Here is a 10831-nt window from a genome sequence, read left to right as displayed (position 1 = left end):
CCACCTCTACACCAGAGGTTAGGTCAAGCTGATGACAGCGCTGTGGGCAAGACATTTTTTACAGCCCTGAGTGATTTACTTAGGTCAATCTAATTATTAAGTGTAGACCAGGCCTCAGAGTCTACTAAAAACAGAAACTGACTCTTGCCTTTGTTCTAAGGAAGTATAACTCTTAAAATGGTTTCTTTATAACTTCGCACTTTGGTGTTCCACATTTAGTTTCCCCGACCATACAACCAATGTTAAACTCTATTTTCTATGGTAGGATCCCTTTTAGAGGAGACCTTAAAAGAAAAAATAGCCCACCAGATGATGTGTCTGTTCAGCATGGACACAAGAGAGCCCACGGTGCTTTTCATAAAAGGGAGTACGTGCTGCTGCTGTTAGCCAGAAACTTTCCTCTCCCCTTTTGCTTGGCATGCTGGCTGCTCATCACCCTCCAATACAGAGGTGAACATCGTTTGGTGGGGAGCTATTATTGGGCTAAATCCTAACATTCTTATGTGGGTGACATTCCCATTGAAGTCCCTCAGCGGAAGTGTTGCTTGAGTGAGGACTATGCCATCACCAAGTAAGAACATCAGGATTTGGCCCATTATTACCACTGTCACCTCAGAAGAGTAACATCCCTCACTTCAGCAGGTGCTAAAGCCAAGGACCAATGACATACAGCTGCAATTGTCTTCTTCCCTCCATGATCATGATTGCAGCCCATCTGTTTTCATACACAAACTCAGACAACCTGCAGCTCATTGGGAAAGTTGACTCCCAGAAGCAAAGCAGCAATGGGGATTTGACAGCAATGCAATATTTCTGCAACTCAAATAAGAAAGCCATCAAGGAAAACAAGGATTCTGGGTTGGACACCGTTCACCAGAACAACCTCAGGTGGGAAGTACTCAACATGACTGGGTGTGACCTTGTGGTTCTTACTCAAAGATAGGAGAGTTTTGCCTGAATAAGGAGTGCAAGATTTAGCACATTAATCTAATTCACAAAAACACAGGGCCAGACTGGGGAGCAGTTATTCATCCAAGTAACCAGATTAGCTTCAGAAAGATTACTTGTGCAAGTAACTTCTTTTTAAATGGGAGTAACGGCTTCACAGTCTGGCTTAGGTCAATATCGAGGTAAATAGGTAAAAGAAATAGCTACATTGGAAGTGATACACCTTTTTTAATCAATGGGCTCAGTGAAGTACCATCAACCTTAACCAGAGAGACCTGGAGTCAAATTCAGACCACTTGCATGCATCTGCAACTCTAGTCATTCAGTGGAGTTACTCATATTATCAGTACGTTCTATGGTTTGTATTTATGTAAATCTACCATATATATGAATTACCAGTAGATGGCACTCCAATACATAGCATCATTTCTGGGTTTTGTAAAATAAGCTCCATAAAGCTTGGTGTATGCACTGCAAATGGCTTCCTTTGTGCAGCTCTGTAAACCCATTCAGAGCCAGTGTAAGCAGGAGTTAAGAGTCTGCCCACTCTCCTAAACTAGGGAGCCAAGTCATTTCTCACAATAACTCCAGCACTAAGCTCTTCTGTGCAAGCTGTGCGGCCTTTCTTCCATCCTCTCCATTGGATACACAGTACACTGGAGCAAAACAACTGAGTCATGGACTGATCACCTCATTGTAAGGTCATAAACCTGAACTATCCATTTTCCAATTCAGCCAAGCTTCCTGATTTGTCAGATGACAGATTTCAGGTCATATTTACAAAGTGTAGCAAATCTGTTTCCTACCTGATTGCAGAGTTCATATAGTTATGATTTGGGATTGGGAATTACTTGGTGTCTTTTTTTTTTAATTACTCCAGAAAGTGAACCACCTCTCCACCAAAGAGGTGTGGCACAGACAATGGCAGGGTACATACAGTTACTGTTCTTCTGTCCTACACTGCACAAGGCACCTGCAGGGGTGAGAGGCAATTTCAGACTCTGTGCTGGCCCAGCATACAATGTCTCTTGTGAGGCAGCTATTGCTTTGGAGGAAAAAATAGCAATCAGATTTTTCAGAGATGACTACTTGGAGTCTAATATTAAAGGGTTGAAAACATTCTTTGTTTTTTCATTGCAAAATTAAGTCAGCAGCGTGTCTATTTTGGAGGAGATTCCAGCATGACCAAGTTTAGCAGCACTGGTATAGATGGAGCATTGGTGATCTGGGTCATACAGGTAAAGACACAATGAACAAGACCATTTTCGTCTGGATTTGGTATTTTTTCAAAGCCATGGAACAATTTATATAAGCATGGGCCATAAACAGGAATAGCAGTTACAAGGTTAACAATACATTGATTTTAAATGGCAGAGTTTGTATCATTTGAGTGTTTCCCTCGCACATGCTATCTGAGCAGTGGAATCAGAGAGATGGAAGAGACTTTTGATATTCTGTTTAGTCTAGCTCCTGGAAACAAATACAAAATGCTCCTACAATATATTCTCTTCTGCTTTGTCCAATCTAATTTTAAGTTTCCCTACTGCCAGTGCTTAATTACTGCCAGAGCTGAGCCCTGGCACCTCTAGTCTTGGCAGTTCATAGCCCCCATACATCTGGGCTTGCCGCATCAGTTATGAATGTAAAAAAATTGCTTGAGCCCTGGTACCTAATCACTTGAACGCCAGCACCGTTTCCATTACAAATTAAGCGCTACCTACTGCTGGGGCTTCCATCACTCCTCAAGGAAACCATGCCACAGTCTAAAATACTATGGCTAGAAACTTTTCTCTGGCATTTGCAACCATTCACACTCTATAACACTGATAGAGAGATATGCACAGCTGTTTGCTCCCCCAGTATTAATCATTTACTCTGGGTTCATTAATAAACAAAAGTGATTTTATTAAGTATAAAAAGTAGGATTTCAGTGGTTTCAAGTAATAACAGATAGAACAAAGTAAGCCACCAACCAAAATAAAAGAAAACACGCAAGTCTAAGCCTAATACATTAAGAAACTGATTACAGGTAATAATCTCTCACCCTCAGAGATGTTCCAATACACTTCTTTCACAGACTAGACTCAATCCTAGTCTATGCCCAATCCTTTTCCCAGTATATAAGAACATAAGAACATGAGAACGGCCGTACCGTGTCAGACCAAAAGTCCATTTAGCCCAGTATCCTGTCTGCCAACAGCGGCCAATGTCAGGTGCCCCAGAGGGAGTGGACCTAACAGGCAATGATCAAGTGATCTCTCTCCTGCCATCCATCTCCACCTCTGACAAACAGAGGTTAGGGACACCATTCCTTACTCATCCTAGCTAATAGCCATTAATGGACTTAACCACCATGAAATTTATCCAGTTCTCTTTTAAACGCTGTGTGACAAAGTTCCTCCTCTACCTTGGTGGGTCCTGCGCTTATTGGCAGATTTGCTCACCTCAGTGATCTTCTCCTCTGGTGGAACCCACAGTCTGGGTCAACTCCTCCTGTGTCTGATCAGGAGTTGTGAGGTTTGGGGGGAACCCAGACCCACCCTCTACTCCGGGTTCCAGCCCAGGGCCCTGTGGATTGCAGCTGTCTATAGTGCCTTCTGTAACAGCTGCCTGACAGCTACAACTCCCTGGGCTACTTCCCCATGGGCTCCTCTAAACACCTTCTTTATCCTCACCACAGGACCTTCCTCCTGCTGTCTGATAATGCTTGATTGTCTGATAATTCCTCAGTCCTCCAGTAACATACCCTCTCAGTCTCAGCTTCTTGCACCTCTTGCTCCCAGCTCCTCACATGCACTTCCTCTCTTCTGGCTCATCCCCATCTGACTGGAGTGAGCTCCTTTTTAAACCCAGGTGCCCTGATTAGCCTGCTTTGATTGGCTGCAGGTGTTCTAATCAAAGTAGCTATCTCCACTGCCTTCTAGAAAGATCTTAATTGGCCCCAGGTGCCTTGATTAACCTGGAGCAACTGCCATTTGGTTACCAAGGTCCTAGGGATTTGTTTAGCCTGGGGCTAACATACCTGTTGTTCAGTACTTTACTGTAGCCATCTGGCCTTGCCCCATTACAGCTGTTATAGTCCCAGCCTTCACAACCTCCTCAGGCAAGGAGTTCCACAGGTTGACTGTGCACTGTGTGAAGAAGAACTTCCTTTTATTTGTTTTAAACCTGCTGCCCATTAATTTCATTTGGTCACCCCTAGTTCTTGTATTATGGGAATAAGTAAATAACTTTTCCTTATCCACTTTCTCCACATCACTCATGATTTTATATACCTCTATCATATCCCCCCTTAGTCTCCTCTTTTCCAAGCTGAAGAGTCCTAGCCTCTTTAATCTCTCCTATATGGGACCCATTCCAAAGCCCTAATCATTTTAGTTGCCCTTTTCTGAACCTTTTCTAGTGCCAGTATATCTTTTTTGAGATGAGGAGACCACATCTGTACACAGTATTCGAGATATGGGTGCACCATGGATTTATATAAGGACAATAAGATATTCTCCGTCTTATTCTCTATCTCCTTTTTAATGATTCCTAATATCCTGTTTGCTTTTTTGACTGCCTCTGCACACTGCATGGACATTTTCAGAAAACTATCCACAATGACTCCAAGATCTTTTTCCTCACTCGTTGTAGCTAAATTATCCCCCATCATATTGTATGCATAGTTGGGGTTATTTTTTCCATTATGCATTACTTTACATTTATCTACATTAAATTTCATTTGCCATTTTGTTGCCCAATCACTTAGCCCTTGTTAGTTTCAGCAGATGTCTTAGGTGGTAAGCAAGGGTATTCTCATGACTGGGACCCCTTTGTCCTGTTCCACCCCCTTTTATAACTTTGGCACAAGGCAGGAATTTTTTGTTTCTCTGGGTCCCCATCCCTCCTTCTAAATGGAAAAGTACAAGTTTTAAGATGGATTCCAGTGTCATGTGACATGGTCACATGTCACTGTAAGACCCCAGCCTCCATTCTTCCAGGGATGCCCCCCCCCCCATATACACAAGAAGTTTTCCAAGAAAACAGAGCCATTTAATTGTGTTAGTCTACGGGAGCCATTAAGGTTCTAAACCACTATTAATGGCCCACACTTTGCATAATTACAAAAGGACCTCAGAGTTATACTTCATATTTCTAGCTTCAGATACAAGAATGATACATGCATACAAATAGAAGGAATATATTCAGTAGGTTATAACCTTTGTTATGATACATTACAAGAGACCTTTTGCATAAAGCATATTCCAGTTACATCATATTCACACTCATAAGCATATTTCCATAAAACATATGGAGTGCAACGTCACTTGCCAAACCAATTTCTCCAGAAGCGGCTTGGACCCTATGGAAAGGAGGATCTAAGGCCTGGTCTACACTGCAGGGGGGGGAGGGTGTCGATTTAAGATACGCAGCTTCAGCTACGGGAATACCGTAGCTGAAGTCAACATATCTTATTCCAACTTACATCCCATCCTCACAGCGTGGGATCGACGTCCGTGGCTCCCCCGTCGACTCCACTACCACCACTCGCTCCGGTGGAGTTCCGGAGTCGACGGGGAGCACGTTCGGGGATCAATATATCGTGTCTAGCGATATATCGATCCCCGATAAATCGATCGCTCTCCGCTGATACGGCGGGTAGTCTGGACGTACCCTCTGAATCTCAAAGGGTAAAGAGACATATCCTCCTTCAAGGACAGAGACGAGTTTTAGAGAATAAGATCCCAGAGCTTGCTGAGTGGAATCCTGGGGGAAGTTAGATCTACAGGGGTGCCCATCAGGAGGACAAGGAGACTCTAGGTAAGAATGCATGTAGACCTTGTGTTGTTTTAAAATCTTTTTTTCTATGCTATGTTTTAAGAAAGCTGGTTTGGGTCACTAATCCACTGATCTCAAGCTCCCAAAGGGCAGAATGACAGGAATCATACCCAGTTAGACCTGCTGGGTGAGCAGGGTCGACACACAGGGTACTGTAGCCCACCACCCAGTCCTAAGAATGGAAGAATCACATGATTACACCCAAAGAAAGATAAAGGCTCAACACTGGTGATGGGTGCACTCAGAGGCCAGAAATGGGCCCAAAGTGCTGTTGGCCCTGCATCTGTGACACAGCCCCTAATCTCCAAAGACAATCTATCAAAAACCCTTGCCTTAAGTCTGACTCAGCTACGTTTGATGTTTGTTCAGAGTTCGTGGTATTTTCCAACACTCCCTTCATTAAGGCAAGCATAGTATGTCCTCACCACAGAGGTTAAATACTAGCTGTAGGCAGCTAGCTGCAAAGAAGATTGGTCAATGCTGTTGCAACAGTGTTGGATGGCAAAATATTAGTATGGTTACAACTTGTATTACACAAGTCTCAGTTGCTCTTGTGGCTGGATTTTAAAAACTTGTCTATGGGTAATTTTATTATTACTACCCCAAACAGCAAGCTTTCAATTATAGGGGCTAATCAGACCAAATTCCTTAAAATAGGCATGATGTTCATCTGTTCAAGCTCGACTTTTCTTTGGACATTAATATTTCATCAACAAGCACTGCTTGAACTCGAATAGCAGGTAATATAAGACCAGCTTTTACATTTTGTTTTTAAAAGATTTAATATTAATAGACGTGTTTTCCTGCAATTCTCTTAATTTCAACTGTTCCTCCTGCTATGTTTGCAAATTTGTTCTACACTACAAAGTTTAAAAAAACTGCATCTGAAGAAGTGGTTTTTTATCTGTGAAAGTTTATGCCCAAATAAATCTGTTAGTCTTTAAGGTGCCACCGGACTCCTCATTGTTTTTGTAGACATGGACTAACATGGCTACCCCTCTGATACTTGACTGCAAAGTTAGTTCAGCCTAAAACATTGCTCAGGGCTGTGAAAAATTTCACTCTGTGTGTGATGTAATTAAGTCAATTTAAGCCCAGGGGTGAAAGTAGGCTGGTAGGGGCCGGTATGACATATCGATAAGAAGCCAGTACCGGCCTGTACGCAGCTGTGGCAGAGCTTTAACGTTGCTGCTCCTTTTGCCTCCCCATTGGCGACCATGCCAGTAGGGACCCTACCAGCAGGACCCTACTAGCAGGGCTGCCAATGGGGGGCAAAAGGAGCAGCTGCCCCAGGGCCAGCGATTTAAAAGGGCCTGGGGCTTCCGGCTGCTGCTACCACGGCAGCGGCCCCAGGCCCTTTTAAATCACTGACGGACTCCGGGCGGCATGAGCCAGGCAGCATGGATGGACTCGCTGGGGTAGGCTGACCTCGAGCCCCACTCCTTTCACCTGAGGCCCCACCCCTTCTGCAAGAGGCCCCGCCGGGCCCCTGTACAGGTAAGCGTTTCATATTACTTTCACCCCTGCCTAAGCCCCAATGTAGATACCAGTAGGTCAAGGGAAGAATTCTTCCATCCTTCCGTCGTCGCTGTGGTAAGTGTCTACATTGCAAGGCTGCAGCTGTGCCACTGTAGTGTTCCAAGTGTAGACATTTCCTTAATCACTATATTGCATTGTGCATTAGAACCATTTGCCATCAACTTCACTGGTCTCAGAAATAGTGTTAATTTGGAGCTATTTGTTTTAACAGAAACACTTTCCCTAAAACACGCACGTTGCCAGAGACTGATAATTCTGACATGTTTGTGGGTCATTAATTCTAAAATACTGGAACAAAAGAGATTTCTATAATAAGGGCCTAGATCCTGTGAAAAGAGATTCATCCAGGTAGATACTTATGTCCACATGGAGTCCAACTGACTTTGGTGGGACTCTGTGGATCCTTTTACAGGATCAGAGCCATGTCGTATAGCTGTATGATCACGTACCTACAACAAATTCTCTCACGTTATCCTTACACATACAGCATTCCCATCAACTTTAGCACTCACATGAGGATTACTCATCTAATTAAGGGTTTGCAGGATCTGCCCTCAAGTTTCAATACACTGTTTACTTAACCGTTAGTTTAGTTATATTAACTTTTAGACTATTTGTGATTTAGGAGCATGTTTTCCTTTTTCTTGGTGTTTTCTAATTAATAGGCCTGAACCTATATGTTACATGAATAGCTTCATTCCTACACGATTTCAGTAGGACTGGCTGCTCGACTAAAGTTATTCACATTGTATGAGTGCTGGTGGGCTTGGGGCCACAAGATTCACAAAACACTTGGCAGTTCTACAGCACCTTTCATCCAAGGACTTTAAAGTATTAGGGATTACCGATATGATGGGAAAGGATGAGCTTGTTTTAAGGCAGTGCACTGGGACTCAGGAGCCCTGGGTTTGATTCTCAGATCTGCCATAGATAGCCTGCATTTCCTTCATCAAGTCACTTGATCTCTCTGTGCCTTAGCTAAATGTAGATCAAAGTATTACTCCCTTTCTAGTACCCTTTATTTGTCTGGTCCAGTCAGGCCTCATTCCGGCAAAGATTTTTACAAATTTGCCTAGAGTTACACACTTCAGCTACTCCCACTGACTTTAAAGGGACTACTCGAGGGTAGTAATTCAAGCCTACACTTCAGTCTTTGCAAGATCAGGAGCTTCACCGTGCCTAGCAGAATGGAGGGGGCTGATTTTGATTGGGACGCTAGTTGCTAAAGGCTTGGTGCATGGGAGGGGGAAGGACAGAATTATTCAAATAGCTGAACGGTGTTAGATATAATCCAAGCAGTCCAAGGCACTCATCTTAGCTAGCCAGCAGCCAGGAGGGGCTAGGGGCCAGCCCAGCTGTTCCCTCCCTTCCAGCTGTTCCCTGCCCCCAACCCCTCCCCCCACACCACATCTGTCATGAGTCCCGTCTGATGCAACCACAACACAACCACGTGGCCACAGGCAGGCGCTCCTCCCCTCTAGCCAATCACAGCCGGCCCTGTTGGCCGAAGGGGCGGGGCGTTCCCCCTTTGCCCCGCCCTCCCCCTCCAGACACGCCCGCGATAGGCCGAACCGAGTCCAGCGGCGGAGGGTGGCTGGCCCGAACGCCCGTTGGCCAATAGGAGGCCTCAGGCGGGTGCGGCTCCGCCCACCGGGGGCTCCAGCTGTTGTGGCGACTGGCCGGGCCCGCGGGGAGCCAGCGGGGCCGGAGCGCGAGCCAGGCCCGGGGTCCGCGCGCCGCCCATGGAGGCCGCAGCTGGAGCCGGCCCGGCCGAGGCCGCGGGGCCCGAGGCGCTGAGCTGCTTCGCCTACAACCAGGACTGCACGTAGGCGCGGCGGGTGGGGAAGGAGGCGTGCGGGGGCCTCGGTGGAGATGGGGGGGAGGGAGGAAGAAGAGGAGGGGAAGGAGAGAATGAAGGCCCGAGATGTGCGAGGGACTCGTAGAGATGGGGAGGGGAAGAAGAAGGGGGGAAGAGGAGGGAGGAGGAAGGCGTGCAGGGGACTCGGTGGAGATGCGGGGGGAGGGAGGAAGGAGAAGAGGGGATGGGGAGAAAGAAGGTGGGAGGCATGCAGGGCACTCGGTGGAGATGGGATGAGGGAAGGGAGAATGAAGGCCCGAGGTGTGCAGGGGACTCAGGGGACTTGTGGAGATGGGGAAGGGAAGAAGAAGGGTGGGGGAGGAGAGGGAGAGAATGAAAGAAGGAGGTATGCAGGGGACACGGTGGAGATGGGGAGGGAGGGAGGAAGAAGAAGGGTTGGGGAGGGGAAGAAGGAGGAGAGAGGGAAAGGGGGGAGGGAAGGAGGAAGAAGAGGAGGGGAAGGGGAGAATGAAGGCCCGAGATGTGCGAGGGACTCGTAGAGATGGGGAGGGGAAGAAGAAGGGGGGAAGAGGAGGGAGGAGGAAGGCGTGCAGGGGACTCGGTGGAGATGCGGGGGGAGGGAGGAAGGAGAAGAGGGGATGGGGAGAAAGAAGGTGGGAGGCATGCAGGGCACTCGGTGGAGATGGGATGAGGGAAGGGAGAATGAAGGCCCGAGGTGTGCAGGGGACTCAGGGGACTTGTGGAGATGGGGAAGGGAAGAAGAAGGGTGGGGGAGGAGAGGGAGAGAATGAAAGAAGGAGGTATGCAGGGGACACGGTGGAGATGGGGAGGGAGGAAGAAGGGGGGAGGGAAGGAAGAAGAGGAGGGGAAGGAGAGAGTGCAGGGGACTCGGTGGAGATGGGGAGGGTGGGAGGAAGAAGAGTAGGGGATGGGGAGAACGAAGGTGGGAGGTGTGCAGGGGACCCGGTGGAGATGGGATGGGGGAAGAAGAGGAGGGGAAGGGGGGAATGAAGGCCAGAAGCATGCTGGGGATTCGGTGGCGGGAGGAGGGCAGGAGTCTGGTGGGGATACAAGGAGAGAATGGGGCAGGGGAAGAGAGCCAGCCAGGCTAGGGCTCTGGCTCTGACTTGTCCCCAGAGGAGGGGAGGGAGATCCCGCTGCTTGGCCCGTGGCAGGGCAGCTGCACTGGAACGGGAACAAAGAGGCAGCTGTGTCTCCCTGGCTGGCTCATGTACCTGCAGCTTCCAGGCCAATTCAGGCTAGTCTTGGCAGCCTTGAGTCTGACTAAGCAGGCTGGGCTTTAGCTAATTGTTGCTGCCTCTCAGGCTTTCCAGCTTGTGCTGGTTTGCTGGGTCCCAGCAACTCAGTTTCTGTCCCACACTGGAACAGCTCTTCTGTTGGGAAAGAGTTGGCCCCAGCATGGCAGAGCCTGAGCTTATAGAAAGGGTTGCTTGTGCCAGAGCTGTCAGGGTGCTGTTGTTGAAGTTTTCTGTACCAATAATATTCATCTGTCCCATGTTTGAGCCTCGGCCCATGGGGATAGCTGTCTGTTGGCGTGCAAGTTCAGCTCTCCTCTCTCCTTCAGTACAAGCAGCCTTCCTTCTTGTAGTGCAGAGCCAAACCACTTCTTGTGTTGGGCCCAATCTTGCAAGGTGCTGGGCACCCTGAAGTTCTTGCACATTGGAGGCCAGGCATTTCATGGGA

At 47.4% G+C, this 10831-nt stretch overlaps 1 protein-coding gene across 2 annotated transcripts in view; it reads left to right on the top strand.

The window, feature by feature from the left end:
• Window positions 1-9018: 9018 nt before the first annotated feature.
• The window catches only part of WIPI1 (WD repeat domain, phosphoinositide interacting 1), a 34274-nt gene continuing 32461 nt past the window's right edge, over window positions 9019-10831 (top strand). For both annotated transcript variants that reach the window (XR_007769039.1, XM_050921106.1), the window contains exon 1: window positions 9019-9133. Coding sequence is in view for 1 of the 2 variants with exons in the window: in XM_050921106.1 (XP_050777063.1) it covers window positions 9051-9133 (83 nt within the window). In the remaining variant the exon portion in view is untranslated. The remainder of the gene's footprint in view (window positions 9134-10831) is intronic.

Source organism: Gopherus flavomarginatus, chromosome 12, assembly GCF_025201925.1.
Source record: "Gopherus flavomarginatus isolate rGopFla2 chromosome 12, rGopFla2.mat.asm, whole genome shotgun sequence".
In the NCBI taxonomy this organism is placed as follows: Eukaryota; Metazoa; Chordata; order Testudines; family Testudinidae; genus Gopherus; species Gopherus flavomarginatus.
The sequence above is the reverse complement of the archived record's forward strand: the minus strand, read 5'-3'. Positions and strand labels throughout refer to the sequence as shown.